General features: G+C 31.4%; 2 protein-coding genes across 3 annotated transcripts; both read left to right on the top strand.

Moving 5' to 3' along the window:
* The first annotated feature begins 4,254 nt into the window (after positions 1 to 4,254).
* LOC101492357 (transcription factor LHW) lies at positions 4,255 to 10,754 on the top strand. 2 transcript variants are annotated; one of them, XM_027331537.2, is made up of 11 exons: positions 4,255 to 4,866; positions 4,987 to 5,126; positions 6,174 to 6,389; positions 6,476 to 6,557; positions 6,951 to 6,992; positions 7,077 to 7,136; positions 7,576 to 9,081; positions 9,189 to 9,290; positions 9,482 to 9,622; positions 9,716 to 9,841; positions 9,975 to 10,754. In XM_027331537.2, the coding sequence occupies exons 2-11, from the start codon at positions 5,032 to 5,034 to the stop codon at positions 10,149 to 10,151; spliced, it is 2,547 nt and encodes an 848-aa protein (XP_027187338.1). In that variant the 5' UTR covers positions 4,255 to 4,866; positions 4,987 to 5,031; the 3' UTR covers positions 10,152 to 10,754. The 2 variants fall into 2 exon arrangements, with proteins under 2 accessions (XP_027187338.1, XP_004487450.1); XM_004487393.4 differs by having other exon boundaries at positions 4,255 to 5,126.
* Positions 10,755 to 13,787: 3,033 nt separating this feature from the next.
* LOC101493885 (aluminum-activated malate transporter 2-like) lies at positions 13,788 to 16,431 on the top strand. Its single transcript, XM_004487665.3, has 6 exons — positions 13,788 to 14,167; positions 14,331 to 14,480; positions 14,759 to 15,031; positions 15,140 to 15,246; positions 15,369 to 15,512; positions 15,729 to 16,431. Exons 1-6 carry the CDS (start codon positions 13,894 to 13,896, stop codon positions 16,167 to 16,169), a joined length of 1,389 nt encoding a protein of 462 aa, XP_004487722.1. The 5' UTR covers positions 13,788 to 13,893; the 3' UTR covers positions 16,170 to 16,431.
* Positions 16,432 to 17,079: the final 648 nt, after the last annotated feature.

Here is a 17,079-nt window from a genome sequence, read left to right as displayed (position 1 = left end):
TTTTTGTTTTTTGGTTTTGTTCTATTCCCCCTTTTTTTTTTTATCAGTTCCCCCCCCGTTTTTTTTTTTTTTTTTTTTTTTTTTTGTAAATTAAAATCGGCTTTTAAATAAAAACAACCAATTCCAAACAATTAGCCCTTGAAGCTAGTTTTGTCTCAAATCTTTAAGAGAGAGCCTACGCTATCATTTTCACCATATGATGACAATGTTTCATTAATTGAGGATCATAGTCACATAATAAATTTCAGAACTAGTAATTAATTAATTGGACACCCCCTCCCAACATGAAAGGGCATTACAATTTGCATAATTCAATTGATTTTCCATAAATCATGGCATTGCATATATTGCTAACTGATTGGTAATGGTTTGCCAAATTTAACACGACCAGGTTTATATTCCCCTACTATATATATACATGTGTAATTAATTGTGTAGCCACTACAGAGACAATTAATAGAGCTAGCTCTTTGTCCCACTTGAAACCAACCTTATATACATTAAGGTCTAAATGGAAACAAAGATCCACAAAATATATATGTTTTTTTAATAACTTTTTTTATAGTAAGATAATAAATACTATCAAAAATTCATATACAATTGTAAAATTTTAAATTTAAATTTGTAATATATGTTTAAGTTAACAATATCGATATTTTATCAGTTAAACTACGATTTAAAGATAAAATATATATTTCTATTATAATACCCTCTCAATTCTTAGAGATTAAAACTATTAACAATTTACTAGGGTAAAATTATGACATGTTAGAAATACTACATAATTATATATATATTGCATTGTTAACTACTACTATTAATTGTTAATTTGATCCTATGAACATAGTAGTAGTACTTCCCGTATAGCCACAAGTCCAAATAAAATAACAAACATTGGTCGGATATATTTAATTTTACCTTTGAATAGGAATCTATTTTCCCTTGATTTCCCACAAAATTACCATGCCCTACAATTAGGTAGTAAAATATAAAATTGAAGTAACAACTGAAGCACAAAATGAAAGAAGTGCACATTCCAACTAGTGCTCCATCTTTTTATGTCCTTTTGCCTGTCTGTTTATTTGTCACACAACAAAATGAAAGACAAAACATAGTGACCAGCCAATCATCTACAATTCCATTTTCACTGACATCTTTTTTGCTTGTAATGTAAATAACCATACGGCTTAATAAAAAAATTCCATCCATCATTTTCAATTAGTACCTCTCCTACGTGACCACATAACCTTAGCTAGGTTATTTATATTCTATCATATTTGTTTTTGAAGTTCCATAATTAGTGATGATTTTGAATGATCAAAGGATATAAGCATTCACACAACCTTCCAAGAAAGTTAATTAAGTGTCTCAATTAGAAAAGATACTTTATAAGTATTAATTTAATGAAAAAGTTGAGACAATATTGACTAGGATGTCAGCCGACCAAAATCACACTCACACAGGACCAAATTATAAATTGCAATAGGGACTTGTACATATAGTAGTAGTATTTAAAAGAAGCATAAGGGACAGTAAAATAATATTACACAAACCCTTATAAAACAAATAAAAACTTGAGAGACATTTTTGTTTCAAGAACATATACTTCAAAAAGTAGAAATAGATCATCTTAAAAGAAGAGATATATAATTTTTTCTTCTATTTTGTTGACTCTAGTCTCTATAAAGACATCAAAAACCAAGAAAATGATGTAAATCGAGAGCAAAAAGTGGTTGATATGAATAACATATGTATTCTTTTGTTTTAGACTTTGAATGCTTATAGGTTTATAGGTGCATTATTCTCATACTTGTGATTATATTATGATTAAAATATAATAATGAACACAATTTGAAATATAGAGTAACTATTTAATTTTCTTAAAAAAAGTAGAAAGAGCACAACTTTCCATTATATAGAGAATGTGAAGATACGAATTATGAATAATAGTTATTCCATGAGGTGGTTATGTGTTGTTAAACAAATTGCTTCGTAATAACAAATATTTAAAGACATTTGCTAATGTATCAAAAGATATAAAATTTGTATTTCAAAAAACAAAATTTAAATTTTAAAAAAAATTAAATACATAATTTATGATAAGTTTTAAATAAATTAAAAATTATTTAAATTTTTAATAAGTGCAATAAAGGTGTTTGATTTTATGATCAAAATTTTTAACTACACAATCATATGATATTAGTCATCTGATCAACATTAAATGATCACGATTTTAAATTCAGAATTTTTGTTTATAAGAATTTAAAATCTACCTTTAATTTTGGACTGTACGATCTTTGATCGGACATCCGAAAAATGCGAAACTACATGCAATCACGTTGCATGTGGGGTCCATCTACACAGAGCTTCATAGAGTGAGGAGTAGGGTACCACTTTACATTAATATCATATTTGATATTATTTGCGTATGAAGCAAACCTTTTCAAAAGACGACGATGGACTAAAGTGAGTCGTCTGTGGAGAGCATGTAAAAGTTGCTCTGGATTCAAGGAAGTTCCTAGAAAAAAAACTAGTTGGTTACGACCAATTAATCTATAACATATGAGTTAAAATATCAAAAAGAACAAGTCATTTCCATCAAGTCGAGCCACTATTAAGAATTTGAAGATTATAGTCAACTCACTGGAATAATATGAGATTGAAGAATATGCTCCATTGAACATCATTAATGGTAATAAAGTTCTCCCACGACTCTTTGGTTGCATTATAGTCTCGCAAGACATGCATGATTATTTTCACTACTACAAAAAAATAGTTTTAATGGCACTTCCGCATAAAAAGTGTTATAATATAGTGTGTAGATGTGGTTTATAGCGATTCTTTGATTGGGGTGCTATAAGTTGGTGTGCATTTAATATAATTTATTGTAAAAACAATATAAAGAAGAGATTAAAAAAAAATTGATAGTGTTCTATTGTGTAACTCGTGAACTCCTATATTAAAACAAAAATGAATAAAACAAAACCCTATAGCACCCTTCGAAATCCTTGCTCCACCATCTTCTTCAATTTTACTAAAATACATATTTCTTCCATAAAACTGTCACTTATAATACCTTACCACCATCGTCGTCGACTGAATGATGTCTCTGTCACATCTCTCGGAATCAATACACCACAAATTTTGTTTCCTTATGAGAATTTGAAACCCCAATCACATTGTTTATGGTTGTCGTAGAAACTTGTTGCTTATTGTGATTGGAGTAACCTTGTCGTTGTTGTAAAAATGATAACCATCATCGACGTGATAACACGTCGCCACTCGTAGTGTATCACTTTCTTTATTCATGCAATGTTTGGCGCCACACTCAACTGCAAGCCCATTATGGACATCATAGACATTATATCCATTATTTCCACTATTATGAAAGGTCTTGTGCATCGAGATATTTTTTCATTGTTTAGGGTTTCTGAACATTGATTGGTTAAATTAATGTTATAGTTGTTGTGTTTTATGGTTTTCGTCTCTGTAGGTGGGAATTCAAATCAAGACAATGTATTGTATGTTTAGGGTCGTTCCTTTTATATATGTTAATTTTGAGGATGGTTCTCAAAGTAAAGTTGAAACCGAGAAGACTCTTCAAGTACTCCAGTAAAAACATGTCTTAAAAAAATCATTTTGCTCCTTTTTAGTTGTTATTATAGTTGTATGCTATTATTGAGATACTTGGGTGAGTCTCACTCTACATGTTTGTAGACGTCAATTGAAAACTTTTGAAACTAGTTGTAAACATATACTCTTAGGATAAAAACTTCATTCTTGTTTCTAGTTTCCCATGTCTTAACAAAAAGAAACACTTATAGAAAATTAAAATGATACTTTAATTTTATGTAAATATTAGAATTTTAGAAAATTCAAAATACTATATCTTCCGTCTCTTAAAAATAGACATTAATATTACTTTTTTTTTAAAAAAAATAAATATATATTTTATATTAATTTGATATCGATTTGTAATATTAATTATAAATTAGTATTGTGAATTCTAGATACACAATAAAGTAGTTAGGAAGGTGGTTACACTATAACTAAAAAAATTAGTTGGGACAACAAAGAGAATAGTGGTAAGAGGTGAATGATTTTCCCACCTCAGATATGAATGATGTCCAATGAGTATAGACAATGAAAACCCCTTTGTTACCATGGTTATGTTTGTGACGTAAGGATGATAGTAACCAGCACTAGGATGATAGATAGGACCATCTATCATACATATCATGCCCACTACTCTTTTTCCTCACTGCCACCTCTCTTCTCTTCACATTTTCACACATTCTCTCTCTCTCTCTCTACAAAACAAAACACAATTCTCTTTCTCTCTCTCTCTGACTCCCTTCCGACACTGTTTCATTACCCGACAAAACCAACCTCTGCCTCTTCCACTATCTCTCTCTCTCTACCAGTGGCTCTCCCTCTAATATTCCCCCTAAAACCCTTCCTTTTAATCAAACCACACAATTCCATCTCTTTCTCTCTCTCTCTGAGTAAACACAAGAACCTGAACCTGTGTTTTGTTAAGTTGAAAAAAAAAAACACCCTACCATCTGAAAATCACACAAAAACACTTTCTATACAAACCCTCCATTTCCCATTTCTCTTTTACACATTCCACTCTTCAAAGTTCTTTCCTTTTTTCATCTCAAATGGACAACATTATAGTAGTACCTATCTACAAACTCGAATCTCGTGGCATAGTGTAGAAATCTCTTTACTTTACTTTCTCTCTCTAAAACTTTTTTAGCCGGAGAATGGCATGCCGGAAACTGAACTCTGGGAACTTGGATCCACAACGAAAGAGAAGTGGAGGATTGAGAACTAAACAAGCAGGAAGAGGATCGTGCTGTGGTAGTTAGGATTTGGAATCAAAACTTTTTCTTGATAATGCATGGTCAACAACAAGTTTGACACTTACCCTTTTGTTTTTTTTTTTGTGCTGTTCCTGGGTGCTATTGTTTCTTCCATTAGGATTAGGAATTTAGCAGGAAGAGTGTTTTTTTGGGAATTTCCAAGATGGGTTTTTTGTTGAAAGAAGTTTTGAAGACTCTGTGCAATCGGAATCAGTGGTCTTATGCTGTGTTCTGGAAGATTGGTTGCAACAATTCCAAGTAATGCAAACATATTAAAGTTAAAATGTTTCTTTTTTGTGTTTTTGAAGTTTGTATTTCTATCTTTTATTACATGCACCAAACCTTGGTTTATCTGTTTTTGAGATATTCTAATTAAGGGTAATTGAATGTTTCAAGTTATTTAATCTTTGTATATATATGGAGCTATTGTTTGCGTTTTCCCATTACTTTCTGTGTTGGATTGATGCTTGTGTATGTGTAATATTTACATTTACATTAGAGTAGATTCTATTTCTGGGGTTGGTTATTAGATATGATATGATTGACATATTGAAATGTTATTGATTGGCCACTTCTTCCTTATATTTGATTAGTATTCATGCACTCTGCTGAATATTCATTCTTACTTTGGAATTTTGTGCTTTGTAAGCTTCTGGTTTGTCTTCCAGAATCTTATTTATTTACTTATTCAAAAGAAGTAGACTTGATGTTGTTGTTTTACCAGGCGCATTACCTATTAGATTGGTTCTGTAAAGGATTCTGTTAATTCAGAATTTGTCTTTCTTGTTTGATTCTATTTGGCCTTATTTTCTAGTTATAATAAAAAACTGATTTTTTTTTCTTCAGCTAAACAGGCTTGATTTGTGGTCCATCTTTGTCATGCTAGCTAGCACTATTGTTGTGATGTGTCACTGCTTACAGCAAATAAAAGATAACTAAAAATCAGCTCTATTTCCTTGCTTAGTTCTTCTCAATATTTGGTTGTTTTTTTTCCCAATTGAATATGTGAAATTTTTTTTTTGCTTCTTTATTAATCTCAGCATCCAAATGGTTGTTAAATATTAATATACTTTTTTTGACCATATGGTGTATCACAGACTCTTCAGGTTAAAGGCATGTCCGGTGTTTGACACATGTTTGTGTCCGACATTGGGACAATATTTACATATGTAGTTACATTCAATTACTTATTTTTTATTGAATTTTTAAGGTTTTCTACGTGTTAGTGTTGTGTCTGTGTAAATGTCGGTGCTTCGTGAGTATAATTTTTTGTTTGACTTAATTGGGTATCATTTGACTTGGCAGGCTATTAATTTGGGAAGAATGCTATCATGAACCCTTGTTATGTCCTTCCCCTCGTGGCATAGTAGGGATGTCTAATTTTCCTAATCAGAATGGGGAAGGATGCTGGTTTTCTTCCGAGTCTCAATCGTTTCATCTAGGAATTCAAGAGGAGGACAAAGTCTCTTCTTTGATTAACAAAATGACAGTAAATAATTTAGTCATTGTTGCAGGTGAAGGGTATGTAATTTATGTTTTCACCCATTTTCACCTGTTTGTTCCAAATTTCCAACGGTATTTATGTGCTGCTTTTTGCTGTTACTCAGTATGATTGGACGGGCTGCATTTACCAACAGTCATCAATGGATTCTCTTGAACAATTTCGCAAAAGATGCATATCCACCTGAGGTATAAAGCTTTACTTGTTGTTCAAATGTAGAATGGTTGCAAATTGCACTGTTTCTTCTGTCTAGTATGAGTGTTGTGATCATAGTTTTTAGTTGCGGCCGCTGTTGCGGTTGTGATACGAACCTTTATATTGTGAGAAAATGTGGTCAAAATTATGGTTCTGATGCCGTTTTAGAGACCTCAAAATCCTTTATGTTGCGGATGCAATTGCGATTGTTGGCTGTAATTTAAAACCATGGTTATGATGTGATTATCAATAAGTTTGGTGGAAGGGCTAAGTTTTTGAAAGCTTGTGCACCGTCCGTGCTCAATAAATTTAATTGGTGTTCTGACTCTAATTGTATATACTTATGAACTTCATTTCGATTTCTTATATGAGTGTGCTCTTTTTAGGTATATGCTGAAGTGCATCACCAATTTTCAGCTGGAATGCAGGTTTGCAATTTTCATTTTGCTCCATGTTTTGCTATCGTGCTTTTCATTGCTGTTTCATCATACTGTATTGTATTGTTTTTGCAGACTGTAGCAGTTATTCCTGTGCTTCCTCATGGGGTTGTTCAACTTGGTTCTTTCTTGCCCGTAAGTCCTTTTTCTGTAGTTGCAAATTTTGTTATGTATTTTTGGAGAGATGTAATGTAACTTTTTCCAATTACCAATTCCAATGATCTAATGCGGGTGTACATAGTTATGGTGAGAGGTCAGAATATTCACCGCATATCGAGAGTGAATTATCCTGGTTAACTTATGCACATAAAAGTAAAAACTTACATATCACTTGAGGAACAAATGAGTATGATTGTTGAATGAATTTAGGATATCGAGTCTTCAAAGTAGAGACAACGGTGAATGAGTAGATCCCTGTTGTCTTATAATTTACTCTCGCGGTCTAAATTCTATATGACTTGGGTTGTATCTATCTGTAGTCCAGTATTGCTGTTTGTTTTGTCATTTGAGTATTATTGATCTCATGAATGTTATCCTATTATTCCTCAACTAAACAGCAATATTAATGGTACAGATAATGGAAAATATGGGATTTGTGCATGAAGTCAAGAGCTTGATCTTGCAATTGGGGTGTATTCCTGGTGCCCTTCTATCTGAAGACTATTCAGAAAAACTTTCAAATGAAAGACTCACTGAACGTGCTACTTCTGGTGTGCCTATGCCTGTTGATTCATCGGTTGTTACTTCAAATTGCACTCCTTCAATAATTAATATCGATAATCGACAAAGTTATTTATCTCATGCTTCAAAGCCTAATATTCAAACCCTTTGTCCATTAAGGGAAAAAATTAGTAAATGTCAGGGTTCTGAATGGACACCCCAAACCCATAATCTGAATGAGATATCCAATAAACTTTTCCAAGAGGATAGAGTTGTGGAGGCTGAAGTAATACCCTCAAATTTTAATTCAAGCCTGCAACAGCATTCTGTTGCATATAATGCAAGATCTGAATTCAATAATCTAAGTTCTGGCAGTACTTCGTTACTTAGAGGAATCCCAGTACATGGTGGGATGAATAGTATTTTGGGGACAAATCTGATTACTAGTTCAAAATTTCCTAAAGTATCTGCAACAAATTTATCTGGATCCCAAGTTGGGAATGAACTTCAAAATGACGATTCGACTAATGCAGCGCGTCATTCTCGGGCAAATTTGGCTAGTCGGTCAGGTGCCTATGACTTGCTTCAGGCCCCTAACATTCCCTCTTTTAATGTTGAGGATCATATCCCGGGTTTTGTCCATGATTGCTTTCATGAGGACAGTACCAATCAATCTGCAATGACCATGGGTTCTGAACACAAAGAAGCCTGTGCTCAACCTCCATCAGGTGATGACCTGTTTGATATTTTAGGTGTGGATTTTAAGAACAAACTTCTAGAAGGACACTGGAATGAACTCTTTGCCGATGAATCAAATGCAGATGTCGAAAATAAGGTTAAAAAGGAAATATGCACGAACGTGGAGGGTACGAATTCCGATTATTATTCAGTTGACGAATCAATGTTGGACAGTGGCATTTTTTCTGGGATGTCAACAGACCACCTCTTGGATGCCGTGGTCTCGAAGGCCAAACCTAGTTTGAAACAGAGTTCTGATGACATGTCTTGCAGGACAGCATTGACTGTTAATAGTACCTCGTCTATTCCTTCTCCTGTCAGTAGATCGATTATGGCTGGTAATTTCGAAGGCGGGTTGTTTGATTTTTCTAAGTATAGAGGTAAAAAAGTTGCAGTAGAAACTAGTTCTCTAAGGTCCGGTTGTAGCAAGGATGATGCTGGAAACTGCTCTCAAACTACTACCATATGTGGATCTCGACTTAGTTCGTGGTTGGAGAATGGTGGCAATGTGAAACATGAAAATAGTGTTTCAACTGGATACTCTAAGCGACCGGACGAAGCTTGCAAATCTAATCGCAAAAGGCTGAAACCAGGAGAGAATCCTAGGCCTCGACCTAAAGATCGGCAAATGATTCAAGATCGTGTCAAAGAATTACGAGAAATCGTTCCAAATGGAGCAAAAGTATTTCCCTCTCTTATATCTTATCTTAGTTACAGATTTTTCAAAAGAAATTAAATATATCCAGCTACTGATTCTTTTTCTTTGATCTATTTGTTATGATTTAACAGTGTAGCATTGATGCGCTGCTGGAACGGACGATTAAGCATATGCTTTTCTTGCAAAGTGTGACAAAGCATGCTGACAAGCTCAAACAGAGTGGGGAGTCTAAGGTATGAAAATACACACATTAGCTGGTAGCTCGAATCAAATATCAATCAACTGGAAAATCCTTTATACAAATAAAAATTTGTTCTACATCATTTAAGCTATGAATGACTACATAAGATAATGTTCCTAACAATGTTTTGAACTGACGAAATTACTAATAAGAGAAATATTTGTGTTTTCCTTAAATATGTAGATTATTAGTAAGGAAGGTGGGTTGTTATTGAAAGACAACTTTGAGGGAGGGGCTACATGGGCGTATGAGGTTGGCTCCCAATCGATGGTTTGTCCTATTATAGTCGAAGATTTGGATCCTCCTCGTCAGATGCTAGTGGAGGTAATGAGGATGCTTTGTAAATATGTAAAGTTATTTGGTCCTAACAAATAACTTTATCACCTCTATAATATGTTTGTTTGGTTATTCTTACAGATGCTTTGCGAGGAACGGGGTTTCTTTCTTGAAATAGCTGACTTAATCAGAGGATTAGGGTTAACCATCTTGAAGGGGGTAATGGAAGCCCACAACGGCAAAATCTGGGCACGTTTCGTTGTTGAGGTAATATCTGCTGTCACCTTCAATAACTAAGCATTTCCTAGGTGTAGCAGGGAAAATGTGACTGTAGGAGAAATGGATTTTGATGCTTGTTGATTTTGATGTAATCTTAAATACTGGCTGCTTCAATTTGCAGGCAAATAGGGATGTTACGAGGATGGAAATATTTATGTCACTCGTTCGTCTTCTCGAGCAAACGATGAAGGGTAATGCGTCTTCGTCCAATGCAATCGACAACATGATCGGTTATAACTCTTTACCCCAGAACCCTACCCAGATAGCAGCAACTGGAAGGCCTAATAGTATGAAATGAATCACTTGTTACACGGTTTCTTCGAAGTATCAGTGTGTTGAGAGCAGGTCCAGTAATGCTTGCCATGACCAACATCAAATCCATAACACTGTCTAACTGTTTCAGTTTTACATCTCATATATTAAATATATGAATCCATTTTGAAGAGGAATGAATCTTTTAGGTAGATAGTTAAAAGCATCTCAAGTTTATAAGAATACGTATTTCTATATTAGTACCTGAGTGTTTATTTTTCCGGTGTCTGACCAACATACATGTATCCGTGTGTTGGCACGGTTATCTTCTGATCTATTACTCACTCAGATGACATGCATCCTTTTTTTTCGAGCGATGGTGGCAATTCCGGCGGCGTGTATCGGGAAGTTGGTGTTGTAATTTTTATATATCAGATGTATAGATATTGAAGGGCATGGAAAGAAAGGGTTCATGTGCACTTTTTCTTTTGTTGCTCTTCTTCTACTCATGGTTTTTCTTGGGGTTGTGATGAATTTGGTAGTGTTGCATTACATGAAATACTCAAGTGTTGTAAATGTAATCTCTATTCTCTAAGTGTGGTTTGTATATTAGTGGAATTAATGAGGTGAGAGTAATCATTTTCATATATTTTCAGTTGTGTTTAATTTGGAAGCAAATTATAGGTGAAGTTCCAAAGGTGAACCAATGCTTAAAAAGTCATTTGAAATACTAAGTATGATTGACAATATTTTTTTAAAGTATAATTTAATGATTCTTTTTGATTTTATATTTGATACAATTATTTTTAAGGTCGATTCAACGAATTAAGTTTTGATAATTTTTTTTTACATCGATTGAGTTATTATTTTATCTATAAAGTACAAGAGGATCGTTTAAAGGAGTGTTAGTTAAAATTTTGAGACTTTTAAAAGCTAATTCATGGTGGAATCAAGTGCTTCATCTAACTATTTCAAAAAAATGATTTTTAATCATTTTTTTATTAAATTTACTTTTACACTATTACATATTTAAACATAAAACAGTTTATAATTATCTCACTTAGTTGAAATTAAATTTACAAAATCAATTCATTTTAAATTAATTTTTGTTACCATGTAAACAAATGTATATTGTTCACTTGCTTATGATATTTAAATTATTTAAAATGAATTCAACCTAGATCACCTATAATTCACTGCCACAAACCTCTCAACATTGAAAACAACAATTTACTTATTTATTAAAAAAGGCTAACTTTTTTCTTTCATATATATCTATGTAGCACCATTATGTTTTGTCGGGCAAAAATAGTTAGCATTGCAAACTTTGCAGTTGTTCTAGAACACCACTTGAATCAATTGATCATATCATGGCTGTCCAAGCAAGGGATATACTTTGTAAATGCGGCTGCTTCGACTGATACATGAACTTTGCCAATCTATTAATAATATATTTTCAATATAGATTTTTTTATTAATAATGTTCATATTTTATTTAACTATAACAAGTAAATAAAGATATTTGTATATCAATGTTGGCGAACTATATTTTTGACATTAGTGTCTATATTATGTGTCAGGGTCGGAGTATCTAATTCATAATTAGTGACCAACGATGACTACACCTTTTCCTTTATTATTTACTATTATATACCGATTTTGATCGAAATGAAACCCTTGTGTTATGGTGAAAAAAGTCTGTAACATAAACGATTAAGGTTGACTATTAGTATAAAACATTTGATATTATATGTGGCGAACTTGTTTGGACGTCCATAGTGCGGTATCCTCCATTACACACGAAGGCCCAACAACCTTTTAGTTTCTCCATCTCTTATAAGTTGCAATGGTGGAGATCGTGCAGAAGCCATAAAAGTTGTACAATTAATTATTATTCAAGTTCTACATATACACTAACCAGTGGGACGACTATATATATATATATATATATTTTAATATGTCAAAACGTACATGTTCTATTATATATCCCTTTAAAATAGTAGTATAGCACTTTTGATCCCACTTTCGACACTTCTTTTTGTTTTCTCGCCATCGGTAGTGGCTGCCTGTGGTCGCCGCCGGTGGTTATACAAAACTAAATATTCTTGAACTCAAAAATAACATATATATAAATAAATACACATGCGTGTCTTCAAACCCGGTGGCTAGCCGTACGTTGTTAAAACCCACTAAGCCATGCATGTATAGTGTAATTAGTGCATTACAATACCAAAGACCTCTCTAAACTTTTTATTTTTTATTTTATCCGTGGAATCTTCAAAGAATCTAAATGACAAACATTCATTTATTTAACAACTATATCACAATTCATTCTTTGAGTTCAGGGATGCTTCATTCTTAAATTCTTTTCAGAATTTATCAATTAAGAATAAACGCATATATGATAATTGTATCAGTCAAACAAAATTCTCAATAGAGTTTATATCCAAGAAATATAAATATTGACATGAAAGAAAAGAAACAAAATTTATCTATAAGAAAGAACAATATCATAAATTAGGTTATCTCAAATAAAATAAGAAGAAACATTGTTATTGTAATAGAACTTCAAAATTGATTATCTCATCACATATGGTAGATATTGTATTATAAAATTAATTAAAAAATATAAATGTATTATATGAGTAAAGATGAAGAAGAGAAAGAGAGAAGCCAGAAAAGTATAGTTTTTACATTTTTTTTTGAATACGTGTTCTTTACAATACAATGTATTTATCGGTCACAAAACTATGCAAACAATCACATTAACTAAACTGCTGAACTCAACTGAATTGAACTGTTTTTTAACTCAACTGGTTTATAAAAATTGAGAACCGAACTGTTTTCGAACTAATTTTTTAAAACTAGAACCGAACTGAACCAGTTTTTAGTTAGAAAAAACCAAACCGAATTGGTTTTCAATTCGAAAAAACTAAACCGATTTTTATTTCGAAAAACTTGAACCGGATTCTTTTTTAGAAATAATTAGGAGTAGTTATGTAAAATTTGGTCAATATAAATAAAAAAATTAAGTTAAACCGATCCAATTCAAATAATAAATCGGTGCACCAATTTATAAAACAGTTCGGTTTGATTTTTTGAACTTAAAATCAATTCAGTTCGATTTTTTTAAACCAAAAATCAATTCAGTTTAATTTTCAAATGGTATTAGTTCAAAACTGAACTTTATTCATCCTATCGTTAACCCTCGAAGGAAAGACCATTAGCAAATTCATGCACTAATGTCTCGCCATTCAATGTTAGTTTGGTCGTGAATTTTCAATTACAAGCTTTGCATTAACCGTACATTTACCGGTCTTTTCAACGTAATTCCAAACAACCACTAAAAAAAATAACATCCACAAATATTTATAACAATTATATCTTAATAATATCTTGTATTAAATATATTTAAATATAAATATAAATTATAATCATAAAAAAAAATTAAGTATATTATTCTCAATACTTAAATCACTAATGTAAGTTCACAAGTTTTGACAATAAAAGTTGCTACAAGAAACAACAGAAAAGTTGAGTGGAGTTTCCCCTAGAAAAGCATCTAAATAGAATTATTATAACACAAAATAAGTTTGAATTGTTTGACTCTTCATTCTCAGGTGTGCTCCCCATCTATAAATAAGATATGGACCCAAAATTAGATTTCATAGTTACTCCTCTTCCAGTTTCAAATAATAACTGAGACAGAGAAGTAACTTCAAGTAATAATAAAATAATTAGAAATCAAAATTATAATAACATATTTGAGGTTGTGCAATTTTCATAGCATGGTGTCTCAAACAAATCCAATAAGTATCAGAAAGGGTTGGCAATGTTTGATGAACTGGCATAGTGAGTTTATTGCTAATATTGTCAATGTGATGTTGCAACTGAAGAAACTTGGAAAAGAAGATCCTAGAAGGGCCATTCATTCTTTCAAAGTAGCATTTGCCATTACACTTGTTTCATCATTTTACTATTTTAATTCTCTCTATCATAGTTTTGGTTCTTCTGCAATGTGGGCTGTTATGACTGTCATTGTTGTCTCAGAATTTTCTGTAGGCAAGTTCTGTTTTTTTCTTTCTAATAATATCTCTAAGTTTTTAACATTAAATAAAGATTATTTTAAAGGAACTAAAAAAAATATTCAACAAGTTATTTAGTTGTATTAAACAAGTATGCATAATGTGAGTAATTAATTTGATTATGTGGCACATATATGCAGGAGCAACACTTGGAAAAGGTTTAAATAGAGGTTTAGCAACATTTTTGGCTGGTGTTCTTGGGCTTGGATCTTATTACATGGTTCATTCAATTTCAAGAGGAGATCATATAATAGAACCTATACTTCTTGGAATCATAATATTTCTAGCAAGTAATATTTACTTATCCAATTCTATTTAATTAAGAAAAACAACTTCAGTGTATATTATTCGATACTTTTTGTATGATTTTTAATTTTAAACACACATTTTATAGTTATAACAAACTTTGATAAAATTATGATTTTGAGAAAATCAAAATTGATTAAATTAAAAAAACATACAAAAAGGAAAATGCACATAAATTTTTGCATTTAATTGATTTCACTAGTAGGAACTATGTAGTATTTAAAACAATACTAACCAATAAAAAAAATTCAAATGATTGCAGCTGCAGGGGTAACATATATTCGATTTTTACCTCAAATGAAAGCAAGATATGATTATGGGTTGCTAGTATTTATCTTGACATTTTGTTTGGTATCTGTATCAAGCTTTAGAGACAAAGAGATACTTAAAACTGCACAAGATAGGGTTACCACAATTCTTATAGGTGGATTAATTTCTGTGATGGTTTGCATCTTTGTGTGCCCTGTTTGGGCTGGTGGTGATCTTCACAATTTAGTATCAAAAAATATTCAAAAACTTGGTAACTTTTTAGAAGGTGTGTAACCTACCCAATTTTGTAAATTTTTATTTATGCATTATGTATGGAGAAACTTTGATTTTTTTGTAATTGATGAAATTGACAATTTTGTATGGTGAATTTTAGGTTTTGGAGATGAATATTTTGGAACATTAGAGGATGGAGAATCAAATAAATTATCAATGCAAGAATATAAAAGTGTACTTAATTCTAAACAAGTTGAAGATAACTTGGTGAGGATAATAAACATAAATTATGTTATTGTAAAATTGTACTTGGCTCACCAAATTACAAATGGATTTGTCACTATCCTCTCTGACTTATTAATTAGTTCAATCGTTTCTACCTTTTACAGATAAATTTTGCAAGGTGGGAACCCTGCCATGGTCGTTTCAGATTTCAATATCCTTGGCAACAATATCAAAAGATTGGAAACCTATCAAGGCAGTGTGCATATCGAATTGACACCCTAAATGGTTTCCTTAACAATTTTAGTAAGGTACTATATATTTTTAGTCTATATAAAATTTTTTATTTTTAATATATGTATCAACTTTTTAGTAAATTATAAAACTATAAACTTTTGATTAATAAAGATAGACTAAAAGCATGCATACAAAATTGTTAAAGGAACTAAAAATACAATTTGAGTAAATGTTTTAGTATTTTTGGAAAAATGAATGACTTATTTATAATATGTTGAATTTATTGATAGACACCAAAGGAAATGAGAAGCAAAATACAAGAACCATGCATGAAAATGAGCATAGAAACAGGAAAGGCATTAAAGCAATTATCAGTGTCACTCCATAAAATGATTCCACCATCTGCTGCAAACACTCACATTGCAGCATCTAAAATTGCTGCCACAAACCTCAGGTCCATGATCAAAACAAATTTGTTGGAAGACTACACCAATTTGTTTGAGGTTGTTCCAATTGTAACTGTGGCTTCCTTGTTGCTTGATGTTGTTTCTTCCACCGAGAAACTCGCCGAATCGATTCAAGAACTATCAAACTTGGCAAAATTTAAGAACAAGGAAAGTAAAGTTGCTGCACAGGATCAAAAGAGTCCTCATCATGAAGAAGTTCCTCAATGTGTTATTACAATTAACCATCTTTCTACAAATTTGACACATAATATTGGGACTTCCTAAATGTTTATATTTTACTGATTAATAAATTAATCAATCATTTAAATGTAAGTAAACAAAAATTAAAGTTCAAAAAAAGAAACTTGTGTAAAAAATATGATAAAAAAATGTACACAAATTAAAGATGTTATTTTATTGTATCATATATATGGTGGTTCTTTCTTAAATGTCACTCAATTGTGAAGAGTAACATTTTAGCTTCATGTATTTATATTGGACTCTTTGATTCTATTATCAGTTCAATATACATTAGTAAAATTCAAAATGTCACTTTTTTTTTTTTAACTTGGCTCTTTATCTCTCTTATCTTAATAATTTTCACAGCTGTTCTTGCTATATACAACAACAAGAGAATCCAAACAACTTTTTTTTCTCTAGATTATTTTTGCGTTTTTGCTTTGATGATATCATATCTAGCTCTTAATTTGTGAATGACGCGATTCTGATCACTTTGAGTGTTCAAGATAGCTACGAGCTCTATATAGGGGCACTACAATAAACATGATTCCCTCGGGAATAAAAAATCTAGATTGTAATATATTAAAAAAACCAACACTTATCTTTATTTATATTTTTATGATTGTGATAATTATTAAAATGATATTGATTGAATAAAATAAAAATATATCTTATATCAAATCAATATCAATTAAATTATTGTCTTATTGATAATACGATATGTTATAATTAATTTGTTATTATAAAATAATATCATTAATTATTGTTAACATTTTAATAACTTTTAAGTATTAGTACAAGATGGACTATTTGTGAAGATAGTTGATAATAGAACTCACAATAATAATATTGCCAAAAACTTACCTTTTAAAATAAGTAAATTCTAGGCGTTGTGGATAAATTATCTACGACTAACTAATATCAATCAAGTGTACTCCACTAATTTATTGTTTAG

Source organism: Cicer arietinum, chromosome 1, assembly GCF_000331145.2.
Source record: "Cicer arietinum cultivar CDC Frontier isolate Library 1 chromosome 1, Cicar.CDCFrontier_v2.0, whole genome shotgun sequence".
NCBI classification, from domain to species: domain Eukaryota; kingdom Viridiplantae; phylum Streptophyta; class Magnoliopsida; order Fabales; family Fabaceae; genus Cicer; species Cicer arietinum.
The sequence above is the reverse complement of the archived record's forward strand: the minus strand, read 5'-3'. Positions and strand labels throughout refer to the sequence as shown.

What these genes read in the sequence shown, in the direction of transcription:
- LOC101492357 (XM_027331537.2), top strand. Translation starts at nt 5,032, where the DNA reads ATGGGTTTTTTGTTGAAAGAAGTTTTGAAGACTCTGTGCAATCGGAAT. An exon ending in ATTGGTTGCAACAATTCCAA is followed by an intron (nt 5,127 to 6,173) that starts GTAATGCAAACA and finishes TTGACTTGGCAG; the next exon opens with GCTATTAATTTGGGAAGAAT. An exon ending in TCGTTCCAAATGGAGCAAAA is followed by an intron (nt 9,082 to 9,188) that starts GTATTTCCCTCT and finishes ATGATTTAACAG; the next exon opens with TGTAGCATTGATGCGCTGCT.
- LOC101493885 (XM_004487665.3), top strand. Translation starts at nt 13,894, where the DNA reads ATGGTGTCTCAAACAAATCCAATAAGTATCAGAAAGGGTTGGCAATGT. An exon ending in TGTCTCAGAATTTTCTGTAG is followed by an intron (nt 14,168 to 14,330) that starts GCAAGTTCTGTT and finishes ACATATATGCAG; the next exon opens with GAGCAACACTTGGAAAAGGT. An exon ending in TCCTTAACAATTTTAGTAAG is followed by an intron (nt 15,513 to 15,728) that starts GTACTATATATT and finishes ATTTATTGATAG; the next exon opens with ACACCAAAGGAAATGAGAAG.